General features: G+C 36.8%; 1 protein-coding gene across 1 annotated transcript in view; it reads right to left on the bottom strand.

Annotated features, from left to right (window-relative positions):
• Positions 1–563: 563 nt before the first annotated feature.
• The window catches only part of LOC135686749 (uncharacterized), a 42,451-nt gene continuing 17,142 nt past the window's right edge, over positions 564–25,872 (bottom strand). Inside the window, exons 5-25 of the mRNA XM_065203055.2 lie at positions 21,602–21,679; positions 19,079–19,261; positions 18,633–18,746; positions 17,594–17,686; positions 17,142–17,318; positions 16,660–16,710; positions 14,626–14,735; positions 13,658–13,740; positions 12,994–13,115; positions 12,389–12,510; positions 11,874–11,965; positions 10,678–10,751; positions 9,719–9,853; positions 8,946–9,071; positions 8,261–8,441; positions 6,947–7,235; positions 6,597–6,683; positions 6,082–6,149; positions 5,356–5,504; positions 4,494–4,668; positions 564–3,465 (exon numbers count right to left, since the gene is read on the bottom strand). Coding sequence (XP_065059127.2) covers positions 2,996–3,465; positions 4,494–4,668; positions 5,356–5,504; positions 6,082–6,149; positions 6,597–6,683; positions 6,947–7,235; positions 8,261–8,441; positions 8,946–9,071; positions 9,719–9,853; positions 10,678–10,751; positions 11,874–11,965; positions 12,389–12,510; positions 12,994–13,115; positions 13,658–13,740; positions 14,626–14,735; positions 16,660–16,710; positions 17,142–17,318; positions 17,594–17,686; positions 18,633–18,746; positions 19,079–19,261; positions 21,602–21,679 — 2,979 coding nt within the window. The 3' untranslated portion in view covers positions 564–2,995. The remainder of the gene's footprint in view (positions 3,466–4,493; positions 4,669–5,355; positions 5,505–6,081; positions 6,150–6,596; positions 6,684–6,946; positions 7,236–8,260; positions 8,442–8,945; positions 9,072–9,718; positions 9,854–10,677; positions 10,752–11,873; positions 11,966–12,388; positions 12,511–12,993; positions 13,116–13,657; positions 13,741–14,625; positions 14,736–16,659; positions 16,711–17,141; positions 17,319–17,593; positions 17,687–18,632; positions 18,747–19,078; positions 19,262–21,601; positions 21,680–25,872) is intronic.

The following is a 25,872-nucleotide window of genomic DNA, read 5'->3' as shown; positions in this document are numbered from 1 at the left end:
AGACTTTGGTGCTTGTGCCCAAATTGCATTTCTCAGAAGCTCGGTCTCAGCTTGTTCTTAATTTGTTCTTGAATTTTGACCAATTTGAGGCTCATGTTCTTATAAAATTTTTCTTATAAAAAGAAGAGAGTGTATTTGAGATTTGTCTTCCTATGTTTCCGTTGTTTTTTGGCTGTTTCTGCAATATATCAGCGATCATAACCACGAAACATTTAGTGTTTGAGCTGCATGAAAAATCGAGGCACGCCATTCAAACCAACAAGCACGTATTTTGGTCGACGAGGCACGGCGTATTTTGGCGAAGGTCGCCATATAATGAATGCACTTAGCAGCAAGGCATATTTCCACAAGATAAAAACAAAGCGGTCGGTACCCACAGCGGAGGGACAGCTCGTGGCTTAAGTTCTGTTATTCCAATTTTCTTTAGTGCTAAGCACAAAGCTAGAGTCAGCATGTAAAAGATAAACGGCCCTTGCTTCTATGATATACCGCGCGGATTCTTGTTTCAATACGCGTCACTGTTTAAGGAGCAAGCAGCGATATAAGAAAATAAACTGTGTATATGATATTAAGACTTTTGATGACATTTTTCAAGTAGAAAATACCTTTAAGATATTTACAATAACGATAGTATAAAAATATCAAGATAAGGGACTGTAAATTTAACAATCCAAGTGAAAAATTCACTGCTTGTGGTACAAGAAAGAGGAAAATATTGATTAGAAGCTTGTACTAACACAGCAGTAAACCCAAGTCAGTTTACATTAAACAGAAGCACCCCTCTTCAGAGTATAGAGGACCGGTGTATGTTATTTAGAATGCAAAGATTGGATGTATGATATCTAAAGGGGAAAACACAAAGCAAAACGTATCCTTTGTTCTATATCTGAAATCTAGCTACTTTGTCGGTTTAAAAGAGTGAAATTGGCACAGAATTAAAACTGAAAAAATCCCTGATAGCATGGGTAAAAACGTGTTTACATATTGTGGTAGAAAAGTCGTGAAAAATAGCAAATTGGAAAGCTGTTGTCACAAAATCCCCCTAAACCTTTGCGTTTACTGCCGGTATTTGAGAATATAAAGAAGATACTATAAAAAACTCATTACAAAGTCATACAAAATGAGTTAAAATACAAAATTGCCATACACATTCATGCTAATCTAAATAATAAATTCATTCTAAATATAATTAAAAGTGAATGAACCTGTTCCGCTAAAACTATAAAGTTTTATCTTATGTTTTTGAAAACGAGGCCCATTTACTTTAGTCCATTGCTGATATTACGGCGGATGTTTGGAACCAATAGCTTGAAAGGAAGCAGTGTATGAAATTTTCTTCGTAACAACGCCTCCCCTTAGAATTAGTTGGAAATTCCTCCTTACACGAAAAAGATGATGGTTTTTTAACTAAAACCCAACCAACAGATTAGAGGATATTAAAAAACGGGAGACATAAGATATTAGAATAAAGATGGCGGACAGAGCTGTAAGGGGCCTTCTTTAATTGAAAGAGCGTCCTAAGAGTTTATCAACAGTGGACACTGTGGAGGAAGGGGGGGGGACAGGTTGGGGAATGGCTGAGGTTATGAGGTTGCTCCCGAAACATATTGATTTACGTATTATTGAAATACGAAAGCGCATTCTCCCGACTTCGTCACCCTTGTGTCCACCTGTAAGGGCTTGATTTGGTCACTGCGCCAGTAATAACAATGCCAATATCAATAAAAATAATATTATACTATGGGCTGTTTGTCACCTTGTGCATGCATTTTACGTCAAGTCACTATTAAAAAAGCTATTGCTAAAAATATCACGAATAGACAAGCATTAATAAATATTCTGAGCTACGATTTCTATAGATATTGTCTCATGACACGTTAATTGACGGTCAGCATTACTAACTCGTAAAATTTATTCGAAAAATGAATACGATCATTAGCATTTCAACGATAAAACACCTGGCGGCTAATGCAATCCAGTTAAGCTCACAAGAAAACAGTTCAGTTTCATTTCTGAGAATTAGCAAGACGGGTGATTTCTGAGAATTCGTGTTTCAACACCCTTAACATCTATCTACAAAAATTTCAAAGCCCTTTAGGTGCAAAAATTAAACATATTTTTTTCTGGCATGAGTTTTATTTTTTAAAAAGATGCTTTAACCAAGGTTGGATAAGAGCGAGAGGAAATTAAAAAGCAAAGCCAAATACAAAGGGAAAACCTAGATGGTTCATAACATTTACTCTGTGTTGCCCTTAAGCAAGCAGAATAAAATCACTTTCAACCATTGCGGTGTCCTATCAATAAAAACTGTTGTTATTTTAAGGCATTTTCATTCATAACAGTTTTCTTCAATAGAAACATCACAGTCATTAGAGAAAGTTTTAGGAACATTCCAAAAGCTAGGGAAATCCCTTTAAGCAGCTTTAGGTTTCAGAATGAATGCTTCCCATTTTGTTAAAGAAAATATCAGTTTCGTTTGCATCGAATGAAAAGCATATATGCATTTGGGATTATTTTGGGTGATTATGTTATTAGAAAAGGGCTATGAAGATATTTCTATTGGAAACGAAAACTATGATTCTGTTGAAACCATTTCCCAAATTAATGATAAAGGAGTTTAAAAGAATGTGAACTGAACCTTGATTCCCGTGTCTTGCTTTAGATGATGGATTGTATTTGCCTTAAGGGTGAAATGGTCTACTTGTTGGTTGCTCGTGGACTTGAGACTTTGGCAACAACAATGCAAATATCTCCGCAGTGCGACTGACTGTGACACAGGTATTTATCGCTGGTCTGCAGGCCGTTATCACCGATACGGCACCGAAACGACACCGAAACGACACCGAAACGACACCGAAACGACACCGAAACGACACCGAAACGACACCGAAACGATCCGGGCAACTGCATTTGGCATTTTTATTATAACAGGCGTTCGGCTTTGGCTTGTGTTTCGTTAAAAGTGGTAGTATGTTACGAGTGGGTGCTCGTTGTGTCACACCCGCCAAATCAACAGATGGTTCGTGCTGTCTTCTCGGCCAACTGTTTCCGAAGTTGCGCTAGTTCGAAAGTCCTCGTAACCATCACCGCCACTTATAACTAACGTAACAGTTTTCGACGCATCGTCTTTGCGAGGTAGATTTTCGACCACTTTCGTAGGGCTAGTAGGTGAGGGCGACGTAGCCCTGTTAATGTTAATTTCAGGTGACAGCTGAGCCTTCTCTTTATATTGCGACTTTGGCACTTCAACTGAAGTCAAAAACCGCACGTGGCCCGTGTGTCCATGAGGTGAGCCTGTTGGCCCTGGTGCATTCCTTAGCGAATGCGTGTTCAGTTTTATAGTCGGTAAAGGATTAGTCAGTATAACTCCCGCACTTGTTCCTATCCATAGAAGATCTTTGCAAGCTAATAATGCTGTTATTCGCAGACAAGCTGCTTTGTGTTGTCGAATGATTGCATCAGCACCTACGGGAGAAGTGCGGCTCAAGGTTACGTGGGATACAAGCTGATTAAAAAGATAAAAGAAGGATAAGACAACACTTTATTTGAATATGTTGCTACATTGTTGGATAATCGTGTACTCAGCCATACTTGGGAACAAACTATTAAACCAATGCACCAATCTTTTTAAGCACAAACTGACGAATGCCAAACATGTACCAATCAGGCATCTCTTATTTCCGATTAAAATCAAACATATATATCCTCATCATAACATTAAGTGAAAAGTTTTATAAACGTATTATCAAAATAAAAATATCAATAATACGTTTATAAAATTAATTTTAATATTACAAGTACTTGATAGCATCAATACAAGAACATGCTCCGTTATTGCATGGTATTTTAAAAGTTTCTTTCTACTAGAAAAAACAACAAAGGCCGTAAGGCACTGGGGCTTAAAGGCACAAATGACACTGCGGTTGTCTTTAAACATGCAATGCAATAGTGGTTTCAAAAGCCTATAGATAACAACCTCTGTCGTAGGGAGGAATAATTGCTAAGGTTAATTTGTTCAACCTAAGAAAAGCTAGATAACTAGATATATTTATGCTTTTTGTGGTCAAATATATGTTCAAAGGGCAATCAACATAGAAACACATAGGAATTACAACTAAGAAAGAAATTGCAAACGAAATTGGCAATTGATACTAGTGCAACTGCAAAAAAACAATAAGATAGATAGTAAGATTGATAACAAGTGTTGTTTTGTTGTGGTCAAAAGTATGTCCAAGGGACAAAGAATAATCGAAAAAATCTGTTAGAGGACTGTAGCGAAACTCTGCTGATTGAGAATAATACCGTTCTCTGGAAAACAACTAAACATTCGGTAGACAATGGTATCTACTTACGATACAAAAGACAAAGCCCCATTTGAATGGTAAGCTCTGTTTGGCTAAAAGGTCAAAATCTAAACAAACCATCTGACTGGCTAGAACACCTACCCATGCACGTGTTTACAAAAATAATACAACCAAGCAGTGTTCACTTACCTAAAAGCATTTTATGAACTGCAGGTGCAACGTCAATATCAGCTAAATTTTCAAAGGATACTGCATGGTATAGCCGCACTATGGCACTGCTCTGTAACGAAATCCAGACACCAAGCCCAGCAGTGACGATACGATAAACGGATCGGTGCGAATCTTGGCTCACTCCTATGGTTGACTGCAATGTTGAAAGAAACAATCTAGATATGTTATGATTCATAATGGCACTGATAGCGTGAAAGTCTTAAAAAAAGAAAAATCCGGCAGTCATGGAAGTACCGTAAAAGCTCTATTAAGTCTCCCTCTCTATAAAGCCCCCTTACAAAACAAAAATTTAAAATAAGCCCCCCTCCACTCTATTAAGCGCCCCCTCTTTAGCCAATGATGTCAAACAAAGAAAAAATGCGCATTGAGTTGTCTCTTGACGGGTGTGATGATAATAAGATTCTTAATGATGTAGAAATCCAAGAGCATTGTGGCATTTTAACAATATTTTTAATTCAGATTGATTAATAAGCCCCCCGGGAGGGGCGCTTAATAGAGCTTTCACGGTAAATATCGTTCGAAACTCTCTTGCTTCAAAGACAGATTTTAGCGGTTTAACAGAACGTGAAGCATCCTACACTGTTCAATAACAAATTCCTGAAGAAGACAGAAAGTTGTTGGTGTATTATCAAAAAGTTTCTCATCGATGCATGCTTTTGTCGTTTCAAACCTGCTACGAAACCAGGATTCAATCAACCTTTAGGTACAAATAGAACTAATGATTTACAAGGTCTTTTCACATAAAAAGTTGGGGCTAAACTAGTTTTACCTATAGCATTGCAAAACAACAAATTATTGCGAAATGATATCTTTATATTACCTCGATTTTTAGAGTTGATGCATTCACAAGAATAATATTATTCTGACAGCCACACCATATACGGCCGGCAACCGCTGTGATGCAAGTAATTGAAGCTCCATTAGCGCCGACAGGTATTGAATGCGGAGCAGCGATTTCCCATCCATTCCCTGAAAGACCAAAATAAAAATCAATCCTATCTTAGTTCATAGTAATAACAGCATGACAGATATTAAAGCTGAAGCTAGATTGTCTGCGTTCAAGCTTTGAGAAGTAGTCTCTCTACAACAGGCACCTCCCTATAGAGGGAACCTCCCCCTACAAAGAGTACCTCCCCCTACAAAGGGCACCTCCCTACAACGGTCACATCCCTACAATGGTCACATCCCTAGAACGGTCACATACCTAGAACGGTCCTCTCCCTAGAACGGGCACCTCCCTACGACTAGCAACTCCCTACAACGGAAAAATCCCTAAAAAAGACAAACCCTAAAAAGACACCAACATTCACTTCAAGGTATTTCGCTGCAAACAAGAATGTTTGATACTGAACTCCCGGTTTAAAAAGGAGGGAAGAATTTCAATTTCTATAATTTTATTCTAGTGCTCTTTAACTTGCGCGTTACACTATTGGTCGAATCAAGACGAGTCTGCTTTCTTCTTCTCTTACAGGTGAACTTTTATATTGGAAGGGGACTGGGACTAAGTGATGTCATGCATTAAAATTACTGCGAAAAACGTGATTACCTGGATCCCTTTTGTACACACAAAGTTCTCCGTTGGCAAGAGCGACGAACACTTTATTGTCATGGTACCTTGGAAAATACAAATATTGGCTTGTAAGAACTTAGAATGGAGTAAACTTTTCATTTCACCGGCAAAAATAGAATCAATGCCAGGAAAACAGAGATAAAACCAGTTTGCGACCGTAATGCTAGACAAATATGCCTATAATACACTAGAGATTAAAAGAGCAATCCTTTGGCGAGCAAACGTAATTATGCCTAAAAAATTCTCCAAAATGTTCTTTGGAATGCAGGAATTTCCCTTGACTAGAATACATGAATGCAAACCGCAATTTCAATTTACTTTCAATTTCAATTTATTAACCAGGAAATTTCAATTTGATTTCCTAGATTCTACTTCATCAAGCACAATCTACAAACAAAAGTAAGAAGATGGCCTGACGGAAAAATACCAAGAGAAGGTTTTCGATGATACGATGAACGCGGATCAAACTTGTAAAATTGAATAAAACATACAGGATAGCATTGACCACAGCTCCAAGCTGCATCTTCTTCTTGCTTTTTCGCGCTTGAGTGACGTCACTTGACTGGTACACATGGATACTGAAAAACACGGTTAAAGAAACTCTAATATATGCTGTCACGCTAAACCATGGCAAATGGCCAGTATAAGCCCAAATATGGGAAAAGACTTTTATGCTACGGCAACCAAATTTCAAGCATATTGCATAAATCTCTTTACATTTGACAAAGATTTATCTTACGCTTGATATTTGTGTTATACAAATGCAAATAAAGGAATGTTATAAAGAAATTTTGAGAAAATTAGAAGAACTCAACCTTAAGAAATATAGATAGGAACGTACCAGCCATCTTCTGTACCAAGCCACATAGTTCGTTGCTCTTTACCATCGCCTGAGATAAGGTCATCCATTTCTTTTAGATCAAATTCATGATTTCCTTTGCGAACGGAATCGCCAAGAATACCGAGTCTCCGGTTTTCTGTTTGCTGCGGGTCCTCTGCATCGCTTGAGTCGTACCCGGACTGATATTGCTGGTTGTCGCTGCTACTCCCGTCCACACCTTCAACACTTTCAACACTGCCTAGGCTGCTCCCGTCTGGGCTCATCCGCCCATCAAAAACAGTTGATCTTCCTGTAAAGAGGAAAAGGCAATCTTTTGACAAAAATATACACTCAATCACGCTAAAAAGAGACTTCTTTCACGCCAGTCAAATTTTTCTTAGGTCTTGTCTTAACAATCCATGTGGGAATAGCAGGATAAAAATTTCTAACAATAAATCTTATCTAAAAGGTTTGTTTTGATGATGATCTTGATAGGTGATGCCTGACAAAGGGCCAACTGGTGACGATAGATGATTTAAAGAGAGCAAGCCCATAAAAAGCCTTGTTGGGGAGAAAGAATATAGAAACACGAGGTCTTTAATACGGTAAGACAGTCTGTAGGTTTTAAATTAAGTTCTTTTTTATAGTAACATTTTGTGTTTAAAGAGTGGAGAAGTCATCCAGGTGCGGACATGCAAAAGGGTTTAAGATAGACGTTTGATGGTCAATCTTCATTGGAAAAGTGATAAGGCCTAAGCAAAGAAATGAAGATGTGGAATAACAAATCAGATAACACCAGAAGCATTTCATTTCAACTTGCCATAATCTTTAGAACGATTTTTTGGCCGATATAATAATAATTCAAGCAATTTTATTAACAAATATAGAAAATAAGACCGGATAGGCATTGCATTTTGGAATGTTTATCCCATTATGTTTCGTCAATCATAATCTTTAATCGCTAAGCTGAAATCACTCCTTGCATCTGGCAAGGGTTAGTAAAAAGTGAAAAGATAAAAGGAAAATATCTTTTACTGAGCACATATAGATACAGATCGGGTTGTAAAAAAGGTATGATGTTGACATAGTGATCGTTTCATAGAAAAAGAAAGAGACTGCAAACCTATTGCCGATTGAAACGGAGAAGAGAATCTAGTACTTTAGAAATTTTAGGCATTGTTGTAATTTGTTGATGTACTTTTAGTACATTTTATAAGCGTTTTACCGTGAATAGATAGTTCTTACAATAATGTAGTTCCCTCTTATAGAAATAGTCAAATCTTTACAATGTATCTGAAGTTGAACGATATATAAAAAGTGAAACGATCGACTTACCGATGAATGGAGACCCGGCACCGGTATCTTCTTCGTCGGTATCAGTGTCAAATGCAATGATGGTCTCGCGCCCGGCCGTTTGGTCGTCATCATCTGATTCAGTTGGAAAAGACTTCTTCGATTTCAATCCATTGTGCGAAGGGACCTTTGATGATTTTGTCGATTTTTTGTTACTTTTTGTCTGAAGAGAAATATATTGAATTTAAGCATCGAGAGAGTCTCTAAATTTGGAGAGCCACAATGCACAAGACTTCAATAAGATTTCAATACAGTTTGGTGACTCTGATGCTAGATTAAAGGAAGTTAAATGGTCGCTTAGGGTCTCATGCGATTAGCCTAGTACAGTTCTCCTCAATTAAAATTAACACATGTGTTTGTCTTCAAGGGACAACAATCATTTAAAAAGAAACTCATTTATACTAACTCTCCTTAATTGTTACCCGTATTACTAGAGTGAATATGTTTCAATGGAAATGTGTAATTAGAGAGAAGAATCGAGGCTTGAATTATAACAAAGCACCGTTCATTAGTGATGGGTGGTACAAAATCTTTGCTAAGAACATTACAATCGATCTGAAATTGTAAAGGAAATCTTCAGTCTTCTATGATTTACACTCTGCCATTTAGCATCTATCTGGGAGGCGGGAGTGAATATTGTAGGACGGATTAGGAATCAAATACATACCTCACGGAGGCCACCAAGTTTCCGTGGGTCGTTATTTGGTGGTTTGTTCGTTGCAATGAGCTTGGAACCAGGCACAGGTGCTATGCACTGAATGCGAGCCGAACAAACATTGGCACTTGGATGCGACTAGTGAAAAAGAGAGACATGAAGAAGTGCAGGCTTGTTTTGCCTGGGGAGTATGCTGTGAAAGGACATTAGCTTCGATCTAAGATTCTTATTCGCTTTAAGCAGGTCATGGATATTTATAGAAGATATCCTTGAACGAGGCCTTCAGTTGATATGATGTTTTGGTGTTAAAATCGACATCTACTTACAAAGGTTAAAGCCTTTTACTGGCAAATAAGTTTGGGTACATTCTGGAAAGTTGCAGGGACCCCGAAAGTACAATACTTAAACTAAGCTTGAATCCAATGGCTTCTTTTGGAAACGAACCAAAGTCACATTTTCAAGGAAACGAAACATTTTACCAGCCACCCTTATGATATTTCAATCCGAATCATATCAAAAAATCATTCAAAGCATGAAGAATATATCGTCCCGTTGTCTATTCTGACATAACAGTGCTCGATGCACATAGGTACAGAGTATTAGAATCATTTCATGCTTAATCAAAGAAAAGACCTGTTTGCTGTTACTAAGAGTATCATGTTTGCGCACACAACAGACAGACTCAAATGTCTAAAAGATATAGTGATAGATAAAAAGTAATTTGATTTCTATGTATTAATAGAAAAGGGAACCATCACGCTGGAGTAAGAGGAGTAAACCAATACCTGTGCTTCTGGAACCATAGACACCAGGCAGACTTGGCCTACGTAACCATCACTATTGCAGACCCATATTTCACCACCAGCTTCGACGGCCTCGTCCCCAAGTGACGTCAGTCTACTTGGAGCCGCACACGTGAACTGCGAAGAGAAAGAAATAGCTTCTTAAAACCATGCTATCAATAAAAAGAATAGAGTACGACAAAGCAAAACTTTCAGCTTCTTTAAATGTAAAGCAAAGTTCTTTAAATATCTCATCGTTTTTAAAAGCAAAGCAAAGCAAAGGGTGGACATGTAAAAGATACTTCTACAAACCAAACTGCAAAACAATCATGTATCAGGTAAAAATTTCGAATGAAAACCAAAAATGTGAATGATTTTGAGAAAACCGAAACATTCTTAAAACCGTTCCTAATAAAATCAATCAATTTTATCTTTGAAAAAATGCAACGAATAGGCAAAATATCCGTTTTCTGAAAAACATTCCAGATGTACCTAACTCGATAAGAAAGGTTAACAAAACCAAAAGCTGCATAAACATTATACGGTTACTATCAGAATGACGTCAACTGAAGAAAGCCCTGGACTTTTTCATTCAAATAAAAGTTGGTCAAAATTAATGAAAAACCTAAACCTGTGGGTACTTTAAAACATCGAATGTTTAACTTTTTGCGCTAGTTACTATTTAAATCAAAACAGCCCTGTATTAAATTCGAATGACGTCACTAAAAGCCAGAAAAAAGACAGGCAAATTTGCAGCGAAAAATGCTGATTTTTAGTGAGCTGAAAAGCTACAATATAATATACAGTATTTTATTGTATCCAATTATGCATGGAGTTATTTTAATTGCTACATAAATATTCGCGTTTACTGAGAGATAATGATTAATTCGTTCCATTTAACGTCCTTCCTTGTGTTACTAATTATCAATTTTGTATCGAGAGATTAAACCAAAAAGTTTTACCTGCATGCCACTTCTCGTCTTGTCGATAGGCAAAGGATATTGAAACTCCGGAGGAAAGGTATGCCTGGCGTATGCTATGTAAGAATGCAGTATGCGTTATAAAATATTAAATGGAAAACTTTTAACTAACCGAGTTAAAATCAGAGAAAAAAGTATTATAAGTTCAAAAATTTCCGTTTTCGTATTAAAATAAACAAAAATTGTTAACTTCAGTATAAGAATGAATTAAAGTATGTTCAAGGCTCCCTCCGCTTTCATATGAAAATGGAAGAAAACAAATACTTTCTGCCTTTTGTTTATATTGCTCCAATACGAAAAAAGATGCATCAAAAATATCGTTGTGAATGAAGCAAATAGAGAACGGAAAAAAACAAAAGCACATGTAAATTCCCGCGTTTTATTTCGTATAGAATTGCTGTTAAAAGGGACTGTTTAATGAATATCCGCAGCAAAGTGAACACGGGGTGGACATGGCCTAAGGGTATTCAAGCCCGAGCCTGGAGCTTAATAACTTTCCCAACACATTTGTAACACCTTTTAAACATAAACAGCAAATCAGGTCCTGAATTGAGTCATCTTAATCTTCAGTTGACCATTTATTTGCAATTTTAGAGTTAGAGCAAGAACGCCTACGTGAACTCTTGGGCAATATTTAAATTTTCATCGATAGAGTTACACAATAAGCTATTGTTTTATTATCCAATCGGTGCTTTAAATTTCCGGTCTCTCGATTCCAAGTGTAGCACATAAACCTTGTTCACGTGAACACTACATTGTGTGAAATGTATGGACAATTCTATCGTTTACCATAAGTACGCGTAACTTTTGTTTATAGAGTTTTGCCCCTCCAGAAGAGGCATTAATTGATTACGTCATTTACTGACCTCGGTTTGAAACCGTTGTTGTTGTTAGGCTAGGCCTAATTTTTTTGATCGCCTTTTCTACGAAACGCTCTATTCAATGAGCTGGAAATCTATTAAAGTATCGTGGAAAATATCTTGATTATTTGTGTCATTCTCCAATGCCTTCTTTAATCGAGTGTCTAACAGTTCTTCCATTTTCTCTATATATACTAGGCATCCCGCCTACTTCACCAAAAGATACACCAAAGCAACTATTAAGCGTGGTTACTATCTATCCGGACCGGAAACTAATCAAACCGGAAATTCTTCAAATAATATTTGAGTTGAATTTACCGAGTCTCTGTTTGGCATCTTCATAGGCCGCTTCCCAAGATGATTTTATCACGGTCGATAGGAAAACGAAGATGAAATTTTCAGTTCCCTCACTGAAAAGACAATAAAGTTTATCAGGCAAGGATTTTTCAAAAATTCGCTCAAATAATGCAAAACGAACGGCTATCCATGGCACCATGGTACAATTGGATAATATATAATGATGTAATGAAGAATATCACAGCTTCAACCATCGTACAGTCAAATTTGTATAATACGAACTCTGTAAGGGATTGTAAAAATGTTGGAATTACAGAGATTCGAATTATCGAATTTTCAAGGGAACAGAGAATTTTGTTTATATTAGTAAAAGTTTGAAGTTGACTGTATATAGACGCTAAAACGCCAAAAACCTAAGAATAAATAACACATGTTTGTCTAGCTGATCATTATACGCAGGACCCTAATCATCCACTGCTAGAGTCACAAGGAAGGAGCCATGCGAGTAAAAAGCAAAGAAACTGGCAACTGCTTACTCTGTTTGGGCCTGAATTTCCACTCTCGCCAGTGATGTTTGCATTGGCTGCGCAGACTGATTTTGTTCCGCAACTTGACGATTGAGTTCGGTGATCAGGTCTCGTATGCACATGTCCAAATTCTTAAATAGATGCATTGGAATAAGATACAAAAAGATAAATGCAGCCTTGATTAAAATTAAGTACCTAAGCCAGAATTTGATAAGTTCTTCAAGAATACCTATCTTTTTAAGCTCTATTGAGCACGGGGTTTTTTAAGTCCTGGAGTTATCATTTTCAAAACTTTGATGAAGACATTTGTCATCATCTAGAAAATTTAAGACTGTACGGAGATCCTTTTGGGTAATTTGCCAATAAAACGTGTACAAGGCTGTTTTCACAGACACACGACCAGAGACACCCTCTTAACACCTTCTGCGTCGTTTCCGCGCAAAGGTTCCAGAGAAATTCAACGCTGAGTTGGGCAAACAGGTTTTGAATTTATACCGAACAGGTTTGAAATGAGCCTAGGAGAAATTAGAGAAGGGGCTTAAAAGAAATCGATGTTTCCTGAAACCCAATTTTTCATAAACGCAACATAACAAGATAACAAGCATATGCATTACCTGGTGAGGGGTAATAAGAGTGTCTGCCATTGATCTTATTTTTCCAAGAATTGCAATATCCTCTTCCAATCTCTCTGCCTGCTTATCCCCGGGTGCTCTTTTCAGTGCAGGAACGGAACCGCCTAAAATGACAACATAATTTGTTCAGTGATCAAAGTTCTCCTCTGATTAACACTTAATTTTTGTCATTTCTCTGCAGGCTCGCGATGTTCCATTGCTGGAGACGACACGATTTTACACGTTAAGATACACGCTAGACAAACCTTCCGCCATTGAAGCAATGGCAATAATATCAAGTTGCCTGCAAAATAACATGCAATAACTGACTGAAAGTTGCATAAGGATGAAAACTAATATTTATTTGTCTGTTATTAAGTGCTTGATGCAATATAGGTAGAGGTGGATTTGCCTAAGTGTGTAGAACAGGGTCCACATTGCGGCAATTGCCTGGCAATCGCATTCACCGTGAAACTACAAAATTGGCGGACGACTGATAATTAATTTTTCTGACAACAGCCTTATTTGTCTTTTTATGTGATAATACAGATGGATACTTGAGCTATGGCAGCAAATCCTTATACGACGTTGCCTGTTGATTCTTCCCTTTCACAACTGCACTAGACGAAAAGAAGGTCTACAAACCACCTTAAGGAGGTCACGTTACCTTTTACGAGATCTGTTGAATCCAAAGGAAGTTTCCATAATAGCTTATATCTGTTGAATTCTGTAGCCGATTGCCCTGAAAACCTGAAAAACAGTTTTTTGAATATTTATTATAATCGATTTCAGCAGTAAATATTTCTGAAATATTCAAAAAAGAATACACGATTTTAGTTGGACGTGGAGTAGTTTTCTCTGGCCTCCTTTTCTTTAAGATAGTATATCCTACAAAGCACACAAATTTTTACAGCGGACCCAAATAATATTTATAAAGACCAAACAATAATGAATACACATTAACATTTGACAAGAACAACGTACGGCGTGAAGATAGTGTTAGTCCAATTATAAATTATACATTAGACACGTATATCCTTCCAGATTGACAATCAAACTAGGACATTAAAAACAGCAGTTTTATATCTGCACAACCAAACCTTTTTTCACAATTTTTGAAAAAAATGCTATAAATTTTTCCAGCTTCGACATTTTAAAAAAAATTCGTTTTGAACCGGAATATATTTCTCAATTACTCTTATTTTTCCAAATCTGATATAGTTAAAATAACCCCCATCACCCGCTCTCCCGCTCTTGATCAGAACCCGCTTCACCCGCTCTCCCGTCCGGATCACCCGCTCTTGAATAAAAGCCGCATTTTTTTAAAAATGAGATACAGTATGTAAGTTCTGCGATTCCCTGTTATGAACATCTCAAAACGAGCAACCGCTGAAAAATGAAACACAAATAGGCGAGCTGAGCCGTAACCAAATTTTCTTAAAACATTCTCAAAAATTGGATAATTCTGAGCCTGAATCTTCTTATAAATAATATTCTTATAAAAAGAGTGTATGCATTAAATGCTGTAGGCCAATCCTTGGACTGAAAAAGAACTGGAAAAGCCTCAACTATTTAGCAGAATTAGATAGCAAAAAATTTAAGTGTAAAACTTTTTCGAATTATCTTTAAACTTACAGTCCGAGTGAGCCTCTGCGAAGAGCATTGTTTTTCCTTCGCACGGTGGCACACACGAGAAGATCGGAGAAGAGAAATAGGCAGCGATCCTTCTTTGTTATAACGCCTTTCTGCAAATGAAAATAGTTGTAAATAAACGATTTAAATGAGACAAGGAATTCCAAGGGCAAACGAAAATAGTGTCCAACATCAACATTAATTAAAGATATCCTCCCTGGTTTAAACAAGGATGAGCCACTGAATACAGCATGCCTCGGGGATGAGCAACAGACAAAAATAAACGTTTTATCGACCCAACTTCGATTAAAATCATGTATTAAGTTTTATCCCAGTGCTACAGTCATCAAGCTTAATTTGGACGTCTACTCGTAATTTCGCCTACAAACCGCAAATGCTTTTAACAAAAAATAAGTTTTGAATCAGTTAAAACTACCAAACGTCTGGGATTTGGAATTTTAATGAAAACAGGTAAAAATTAAAGATGCAAATAATGAAAGGCCATTGTCGCAGGACTGCTCAGAACATTGCGCAAGCCGTATATCAGTGAGAAAGAACAGTTTATCTTTTGTCATATTTCTTGATACCTTGGAGCGATACAGTGTCCTCTGTTATTTTTATATAAAGATTTAGGGGGCTTCTTAATATAGGCACAACTGGTTATGTCGAAATGTTCATTCTACATCAACATCTTAAATATGCGACGGGGTAAGGGGATACACCCATATTTGACCTACCAGGATGTGCCGCTCAGCAGGGTGTACTTTTGCGCAAAAATTACAGGACGGGGTAATAGAAAGAAGGGAAAATGGGACAGGGTGTCACAAGCTTACAAGTAAAACTGAACATAGAAAAAAGAAAGTCGTATTTGGTCAAAGTAAGCAAGCTCTGTGTTTCCACAGGACACCTGGCGGACACGTAAACTTGATCACGCTTTTATTGTGAAGAGCAGGACGGATTTTAGCTGCTAATCCAAATATAACGCTCGATGCGATCACAAGGCAACTGTCGACTAGAACAACCGTTTTTATGACATGCCAGAAAAAACTTTCATTGTTTACTTAATTGTGCAAAAATTATCATGCGACAGGGTATACTTTAGGGTCATTCTTTTATGCGACAGGGTACAGCTCAAGCGGTTTTCTACGCACCCCCGTCATCTCCCTTGTCAAGTACCCCTCCTCCCCTGGAACAAATACTACTATCCCTAACATTAATCTGTACTCTGTCCCTACCACAAGTGAATATGCGAATCAAAATCTTATTACAAAAAGGTTGATATGCCAAGCAGGAATAAAATTTGGTTTCACTCTCAAGCTTGAACAATCAACTTGGTCTACAGCAGTCTCAATACGTTTCTTCTGCAAGTTCATTTGGTAAATCACAAGCGTGGCCTCTAATGAGTTCTAACTCTAATTAGACGGCTAGCTCTTAAGAAAGTTCATTTTTTGTTGGAAAGAGATCACTTTTTAGCCGTAAGCAAATATTTTAAATCACCTGCGCTCAATCAACCTGAAATGTTTGTCTTTCTTTACTCAGAAAAAAGGAACGTTTAATGGAGCCAAAGATATGAAGATAAAGAGGCTTAATGATAAACGAGTCTCTCTGTGTGTCTCATTCTAAAAAAGATACCCAGTTATCAGAAAGCTCGAGGAATTTCATAAGTACTCAGAGCAAGGACAACTCCGCATTCGCACGATCGATGAAATTGTGAAACATAAATTTAAGTACCATCACGCAGAAACCCCTACATTGATTTTTATGTTTTTTGGGGATTGTTTTCAAAGTTAGTGAGAATGGCCGGAAGTACGAAGGTACCAGCCGGAAGTACAAAGAGGTACCAATATTCTATTGACAGCTGCAACCCCCTGACTTCTATGCCAGGCCCTGACTGATTGAAGGACATGTGGCCTTCTCATAACAAATTTATAGCAAATATCTTAACACCTTGCATCGAGATATCACAATTACTATTATGTAAAGTAATCTCATTGAAAATTATGGAAAAAAATTTCAAAAATTTCTTGCAAAACTTACAATCTCCGCAACTAAGTCCTGTCTCAAGAACTTCCTATTCGCCGTTGCAAGCTGAAAAATATAAAGCATTCGATGATAAAATTTGAAGCACGACAACAAAAGCAAGTTTTCACTATCTAGCCTGGGGGCATCACGAAGACGCGTAAAGACACATTTCAGTAAATGCTGGTGCACAGGAGATGAGTGTCAGATGGTGGGACAGCCAAAAGTGTGCGAACATTGAAAAATTTGTCTTCCTTTGTTTTTTATTTTTGTGGAGATTACTAACGATGTTAAACTTATCGGTCAGACGTCAGACGGTATAACTTTCCTTCCCTTCACAGTAAAAAACAACCAAATGAATTAATTGAACAATGATTCAGTAACTTGAAAACATAATTGTATACATTTTCCTAAATATTCTAGAGCTACCTTGCATTCAACAATTTCTCTTAGCTTTAGCTGATTATAAAAACCTGCAAATACACAGTACAAATACTCACATCAGTCATTCCCTCTATAGTTGCAATAACATCGCGAAGTTTTTCTGCATCTTTCTCTGCTTGATCTGCCTCGAGCTCACCCTTGTTCATTCGATCCGCTAACGTTTTGATCTGCTCCAGAGCTAGCTGACATAGGCCATGGTCAGGATGCTCTGGGCTTGTGTGTTTCAACAGGTCCTACGTTAAGGGAAAATATTCGCTAGACGAAGGTCTAAGCTAAATACAGTTAAGTTTTATAAAAGCCATATTAAATGATAATGAAGGACAAAAAATTCAAATGATGACATATCAAATTATTTGTTTTTGGCAAAAGGAGATTGAAAAAGGAGAAACAGAGATTTGCTTACAAAAAGCTTAAACTATATACATATAACTTTAACAACAAGAAAATGAAGACTCCTAAATGTAATTAACTGTAACTATATGAAGACTGATTCTCTCTATGTAATTACCTTCAAAATTAGCCTATATCGAGGTATTCTTTGTACAGGTTGAATCAAAAGATCTTGCAAAGTCAGCTTCTCTTTGTGTTCTTTGAGGCATTGCTAGAAAAAATACAAAATGTAAGATTAACCATCCAATTAATTGCAAATTAAAAGCAGCCTAAAGTAAGGACTGCATATCAAATGAAATGTTAGCAACTGAAATATTTAACTACAAATAAAGTGAGGCTCTCCAATATTCAAAACCCAAAGAAAGATTGTCTGGCTTGTAGTATTGCCCCCATTTAAATATTTGGAAATTTAACTAACGTATTTCAGAAATAAGTACAAATTGATATAAGAAAACACTCAAATTGAATTTTTCTAATGCCTTCCCTGCATTAATAATCCAATAGGGATGACATCCTGAAAGAATCACCATTGTTTGGTAATCTTGGAATTAAGCTTAGGCATTTCACTGTATGCCAACAAATGGACAAAAATCGGCATTGATTCCAAGATCGCGGCCTCCTACACTGAAGTACCATGACGTCTAAAATGCCAGTGAAAGAGTCCAAATAACATGCGGGGTATCGTCTGCAGTTATTAATCAATTTTCGCCAGATTTGCAATTACGTTTTTGTGGGAATTCTTAAGCATTCTTTTTGCTTTTCTGCAGCATTGGGTAACAATGCCAAAAGAGGTATCCCTAAGTATTCGTTGGTGGTATGGACAATCAAAGAAACGCTGCGTCCGGAGCGAAATCTCTTCTTACTAGCTTTTTAGAAGATTTGAATGATTTGCTTTCTTATAGCGATCTTAATCCTCTAACTGGCAAGGAAACCTCTCCAAAATGGTTTACTATGATTATCATACCGCCTATGGCCTAAAGAAATGGTATCATTAAAATTCCCTTCAGCAATCTATACTTAACGGACAGTTAAACAAAGCAAGCATGTCCATAAAATGGCATTAAAAATGCACTATTTGTAGGAAAGCAATCTTAACGCTCTTGATATCAACAATGAAGTTGGTTGATTAAAAAGTTTGATTTAGGAGATTTCCTCACCTCGGCAAATTTGAGGAATGCGGGACGAGAAGAAGCCATACGAACTGTAACTCTTGCTTGTCGGAAATTATTGATAAAAGAACTGTATGCATCCATTAACAAACATTTCGTGAACTGAAAAACGAAGAGACAGTTGTGAAAAAAACCAAGCGAAAAATGCATTAGCAATGTAACGAAATTTGACGTTAGACTTGACATACCATGGTGAACTAGTCTTGCTGAAATGTAAACAAATAAGTTATTAACAGAATTCCGGTTTAGAATATAAAAGTTCAGGTCAGATAAGAAATAACAGCTTTTTGCAAAAATAGCACCCCCCCCCCCCCATTTTTGCAACCCTCTTATTCTTTTATACAATCCATTATAGCAAATTCATTATAGTTTACCAACGACTGCCAAACATATGAATGCTAGTAAAAAAAGAAATGAGAAAAACCCGCACTCACCGAAGAAACAAAAATATCACCGACTATTTGTCTGTCACTCCAGTTATTAGCCCTACTCGTCAATTGTTCCAAAAAGAACTCGTGATTTAACAGGATTTCGGGAATTTGAAAAAAGATCTCGTCAACTTGGCCAGCTTCGATTATAGGCCCACCTTCAACCTTCTTCAAAGGTCGGTAGTAAACCTGAAAATAAATTTTAACTAATACAGTTTATTCCATAAAGAAAGAAATTTGAACAGGGACGAACAGAGGCTTAGCTGTTGGATCAATATTTGAAACTAGATAATCAGAAATGAAGCTGAGCCTTGGAGAATACTTGATACTTTGATACTTTAGGTGTCACTAAAGGAGCCTTGTTGGTGGCTCAATAGACGACCATGGCAAGAAGTATGGTATTAATGTAATAAAAATGTCCAATTACTTCAAAGAAAAGCTTGAGACAAATCTAGTCTGGGGTATCAGTAGCTAGATCTAAGCTACACGGTTGTTGTTGTTGTTGTTGATGTTGTCGTAAAAATTGTATTTGTAAGGGAATAAATGAAAGGATAGGATCAGCTTAAAATCTGCTGATGATCATGCCTTGCAATAAAGTTATCATAATTCCCAAATAAATTTAAATAAAAAAATGTCATAAGGGTTTTGACCATGATAAGGGACCCAATGTGAAAAGTTTCACCCGATATGATTTTTGCGATCGAATCCCTTGTACGATTTCAATCCTTACATCGTCATTGAACCTACAATACTTCGAAAATTTTATCTGCGCTATAAGAATGTCAGTAAATCTTTATCTAATTACAGAATTACCGTTAGGAGTTACTTCCAAAACGAGGCCGCTAGTTTAATTGGAGCTACTTCCAAAACGAGGCCGCAAGTTTAATTGGTCTATTGCATTCAAGTGTTCTATTATTCAAATAGTTTATTTCTAAAAGGTTAATTTCAAAGACTTAGATTGCTGAAAAGAATAAATTATGTAGTTAAAAGGTAATTTGGGGATCTATTGTGATACAGCCATGCGGAAGAACTTTTTCCCTGGCTGCTATTGACTTGTTTAAACAATGATACATCCAAGCGCATGCGTAGACTATGAGTTTAGTTCATGCATAAATCGTTCGTTCGCTATAATGGAAACCTCATTGTGTATATAGTAATCCATAAATCTAAGAAAAGCATTACCTCCCATTAAAAGGAATGTGGCAAGTCTCGATACAGAAAAGAATGCTTATGAAAATAACATGGTCAATCCTCTCGACTATTAGAAAGCCGTTGAATTCGACTTTCTATTGCAAAATCATTGACAGAAAGGTATTTTCTTTTTATCCCTTGTGTACACATCGGAGGCTTTTGCTTACTCTGTAGGGAAGTACGCTTAGTTTTGTGGTAAGTTCATACAACTGCGAGGTATGAATAAGCCTGTTTCGTTTATTGCATTGAAAATGTTTTAATTTGTTTTGTAAGGTTGAAAAAGAAGTTGAATATCACTAAAATGGAAAACACAAGGAATGAAGAGGTTATGGAAGAAAATGGTTCTAGAAAATTATGAAGCCCCAGCATCAACGCCTGAAGAAGACAGTGGGTATATAAGGGGGGGTGGCAAGTAGGTGGGGCGTTGCAAGTAGCAGGGGGCGTTGCATGCAGCTGGGGGCGTTTCATGCAGCTGGGGCGTTGCAAACTGCAAGAGGCGTCATTGTTCATTAATGACTAATGCTCCATTCAAAACTGACAATATTTACACCAATTGCTTTGACCCCAAATTCAAAATCAGTTGTTTCCGGATTTTTGAGCACATCATGTTTTTAAAGGCTGGCATACCCCCACCCAGTCTCGTTTAGTAACAGGGTATTTTACTGAACGCGTATAAAACGTCTTAAAACCCGTTCGACAACAGTTTCATCGCTAAAACGGACAACAGTAATCTTCAGAGCACATAGGTACGGAAAGGAGGTAGCTGTTACTGGGTCGAAATGCTCAAATGCTTTGTTACATGTCCATATTCAATTTTATAAGAATTATTTACAAGAAACTCGTTTTTGTGGCTACTGGGCCGCAAAGAGAGCCACATTTCTGTCTTCTCGGATATGCTAATGCATTTAAACTTCTCAGAGAATTGTGCCGGTGTTGTCCAGTTTGAAAAACTACATGTTAAAAAACAACACAAAATCGAAAAAATTTTAATAGTGCGTTCTAGAATCCATTATTGCATTTAATAATCCCAATGTTAATAAGCTATAAAAAAAGTTATGACAAAGAACGAAAATTTTCTCGTTTAGATATTTCTCTAAGGAGCTTCTAAAATATTGTCTATAAAAGCTGTGTGATTTTCAAGCTTCTTAGAGATGAATGCGGTACTGAAAATAAACCATTGATTGCTCCAAAAATATTTGCGAAGAGGCAAACTCAAATTAAAAAAATATTCCTCTATGTTATGTGCTAAAGCAGTAAGAATTTTCGTATCAAACCTGTTTGCGAATACAAAACAATTGCACTGCTCAAAATGACTGAAGAAAATAACTTGAAACTTACCGATACCAGGAAATTTAGATTTTGAACATATGAGTTCTCTGTATCCAGCAAATTTTGAAGTACATGCCTTCGCATGTCCTAAAACAAAAATTCATATTCCGATAAAAACGAATTGCCTTGATCAAAATATTTTTATGTGTCTACAAGAGAAAGATCACCAAGGCTAGGGTAAGTACTGAAACTGCAGGTGTCAGTGAACTCCAAGACATAGGCAGATGGACTTTGCTTTGGTCCTCCTGTTCGAATTTTCCCAACTGAAGATATAAACATCGATTAAAGATATGCTCATCTTCAAACACCCAACACTACCTATCATTTCTGGAATCAAGCTTTTTAAATATTACTCTATCTTCATGAAACGTACACTTTTCTCGAGCGGTTTTTTAGCTGGAGCGGGTTCTGAGCCATCCTTTAGTATATCAGCAGCTCCATAAAGACTTGTTCGATTTCCATCCCAGCTAAGGCGCTTGAGTCCAAATTTTGTAAAATCTTTCATAATATCCGTAACACTTGGCCTCCTCAGTACTTCGTACATCGTCGAAGGTTAATTTTAGATTAATCTACAGCAATTTCTCCCAACGTTTCTTCAAGTCAAGTCAGTTCATTCGTGACCCATAATATGCGCAAACCATTCAAGTTTACAGAAAGAATTCTTCATATGACGTCACAGAGTCGCTCTTCATTCTTCTATCAAATTTAATGACAATAGGAACTAATTTCTCACCTACTCCATTCACATCCTTCGCACCGTTCAAAATCAGACAAACACGTAAACAGTCCTGAAGGAGTGTGCGGCGAGCAAAAGCCTAGGCCACAAACAAGTCCTTCCTGTCTTTTAAACAAGGGAAAGGTCAAGTGATGTGACATTGACTTTGAAGGCTGGTCAGATTAGAAAGATAAAATTTTTTGGGAATGTAGTAAAAGTTTCTTTCTATAAGGCGACAGATAATTGCTTGTGCAGATAACATAGATCAAAACATTGTGAAAACATGGCTAACATGGACGATGGATTACAAAGAGTACAACGGAGCTCCAGTGACCAACCTGGTTGAAAGGAAATTAAAAACGGACGGCGGTTATTCCTGGAAATTTTAATTGAATTCGAAGATCAAGGTTCATGGGCTTATTGCAAAACAAGTTGAATCATTCTTGACGAATTACGGCAGAATCCAGGCTGCTCCAATTTGCAAATAACGCCCAAGCCTGGATCTTGTGTCTCGAGTAAAGGAAATGCGATTCTTGAGAAATAACCCGTTTGTAACAACAGAGGGTCTCACACATAAAAATAACAGATGATAAACGCTTTATAAAGAACCTACATGTAGAAGGCCGAAATATTTAAAGAACTTCTACTACTAAAACGAAATCCCTAACTTTTCGATTTGAAAATTTTTTTTAACTGCAAGCATCAAGAACTAAAAAGCTGGTTCTATTCATTTACAGCCAATACTCCCATAGATTGTTTGCTATTGATGTGTCAAGTGCTTCATTGAGTAGTTTCCGCATATGCTGTCTCGCCCCTCTCTCTATTAAGTGTAAAGGCTTATTTAATCAGTACAAATTAAGGAACTTTCGGTACTACAATTTGGTGATTTGAGGTCTACGAAAAAGAAACTATGCCTTGAGGTAAATTTCTTATAAAAAAGCGTGTATAACAAAAATACCATATAAGCGATAAAAAATGTATATAACTCAGAAGTAAAAAAAGTACATAACAACAGATCAAGTGCAAGGATAAAGTACAAAGAGTACAGAGCCGCCAGGAATACAAAGAAAAATGGAAGTTTCGAGAAAATTTAAGGCTTGGGTTTTGATAGGAATATGACTACAAATAAAGAGTAACCAAATTGAACAGCTCTTAAATATACTAAAATAACAGTTTAACAATTAAACAGCTCCAAATATACAAAAAATAATAGCGATGCAAGCTGGTAATAGCAGCCAAACACAAATGGGAAGGGCCAGCAATGTACATTGACTGAGAAGTTGCTCTTACACTCAGTTTAATCCGTACAGCTTCTTTGTCTTTATGCTTGAATTGTTAAAAATTGATAGTAACATTTTCTTAAGTGGTGGTAAGAATTGTTTGAGAAAAAAAATATGTTTGAGTCATACATTTTGCCATTTCTGTTGCTGCTGTTGTCTTGCTGTAGTCATGATGTTGTTGCTATACTGTTGTTGTTGTAACACTGTTTTTACTATGTTATAGTCTTTATAATTGTAGAGTTAATTTGACAATAACAAAATAAGTGACGATTTTTTCAATTACCTTAACCCCCGTAAAAGTTATTTCTTTAATGGGTGGCCATGAATTGGTATGATCAAGTTATTTGTGACATAAGATATTGGCTTAGACCTAAGCCAACAGTGCTGGAAAATGAGCTTATGCATGACGATGAGTTTTTGGAAGTCGCAATGCAATACAACCCGATTCACTGCGGTTTTGCCATTTGCTCGTTCTATCCAGAGAGAAAAGCTTCCCAAGTATATTGCATAAAGAACAACAATGTTCGTGGTGGCTTAGTGTACAAGATATGCCTGAAGATAAACCAAGAAAACAAGAAGACAGCTCGTTGTCAAAAAGACATAAAAACTAAGACGACTATCAAGATGACAGGAAAGATAATACAAATTAGCAACACGAGCTGTCTGGACATTTAATCTTTGCGGAGTTTGATGTGAAGAGAAGTTAAAGACCACTGCTCTGGGAAATAAGTTGGCGTCTTTTGCACAAACATTGTCATTAGTGATGAAAAGCAGACATAAAACTTATAGGGTATAGAGACAGAAGGAACTCTTGTTTCATCTTGAAAGTTTAAGTTTAATCTATAAAATTTAATTTACTCCGAATTATCTCCAGTTTTTAGAACAAAAACCAAGGAATAATCGAAAAAGGGGAAACTGTTTGCATCCAGACACTGGGGATTCTTGTCAAATGATATTAAAAGCCCTTTCTGCTTCCGCGTGTCTTCACATTTCGTTAATCATAATTTTTCAGATTTAACTTAAAATATATTTAGATTTCAACCATGTAAAACCTGCACGATGACCTACCCAGTACTGAAAACTGTTCCAAACTGAATTTCTAAACTGAAGTGTTTTGTCGTCAGAATTTCCAAAGCTAACACCAAAATGAATTATTAATCAACTCTTCAAGAGGTGTAGGCCTCAGGCAAATCTTCGATATGGTAAAAAAGCGACAGATCAATAAATTGTGCTATTAGCAAATTATAGGAAACTAAAATAGGGATATCAATTGGAGAGAGTGTTTTTTGTACAATTGCTTGTTCAGCTAGCAATGCATAAAAAGGGTTCTATTTTTTGGCCTTTAGTGTTTCAAAAAGTAACTTGAGCGAGAGAAGTCATGGTGTAATTAAGAACCTAACTAGATTTAGCACTGTTTCGTAACAGCAAGTAGTTCCGTCTCGGTTCCATCTAGAGAGAGGTTTCTAAGGGCCTGAGGTGGTAATATGAAAAGGTCTTTTTTCAATTGGTCTTAAACTATGCTTCAACAAAGCACAAATCTAACAATTTAAAAACCCCAAAATCCAGGTCATTCTGTACCAAGTTTTGGGAAAGAGCAAAGTGAACGTCTTGTGTCTGTTTTTTGAATCAAATAATGTATAAACAAATATGAAAATCGGCGCTATAAGAATGATTTGGTGAGAAATGAAGATCTAGCCATCAAGCTATGTAATCATGATTTTAAGTTAACGTGAGCAGAAATATATCCCAAGACAAAAAACAAAAAATAATCAACGGGTATTTTCAGTAGGGATATAACAAAAACCTACAATTTATTGTTGACAAAATCATAAGTTGAGTTATCGTTACAGAAGACCACGGAGATTAAAATATCTTTTGTTTCGAGGCTGAATTCTCTTAGGGGCTGAAATGAGCGCATACCAAACTCTCAGTAAACCGTGCGAGTATCAGCGACTTATGAATAATCAAATTTAACGGATATTCCCAACAAAAAGTCAAACTTTACCGTTTTCATGGAAACAAAATGGCTTAAACATACTGGGCAATACAAACTGGCCCATAACACGGCTGCAAACGAGTGAGTTGGGACTGTAAAGAGCTTCGGAATAGCCAGAGGTAAACGCGGAGGAGTGGATGTTGGTATAGCATAACAAAATAAATTTCACGCTCCGCTACAAGTAATAAACACAATACGTTTCTGTTGTTTGATATGAACCCTAATTTGCCCCACATCTTTTGGGAGGTACACGAATGACCAAAGTTCACCCACACTATGAAGCGGGTAA

This window comes from Rhopilema esculentum, chromosome 6 (genome assembly GCF_057945365.1).
Source record: "Rhopilema esculentum isolate cy_ngs chromosome 6, ASM5794536v1, whole genome shotgun sequence".
Classification (NCBI taxonomy): domain Eukaryota; kingdom Metazoa; phylum Cnidaria; class Scyphozoa; order Rhizostomeae; family Rhizostomatidae; genus Rhopilema; species Rhopilema esculentum.
This window is presented reverse-complemented; position numbering and strand designations above follow the sequence as displayed.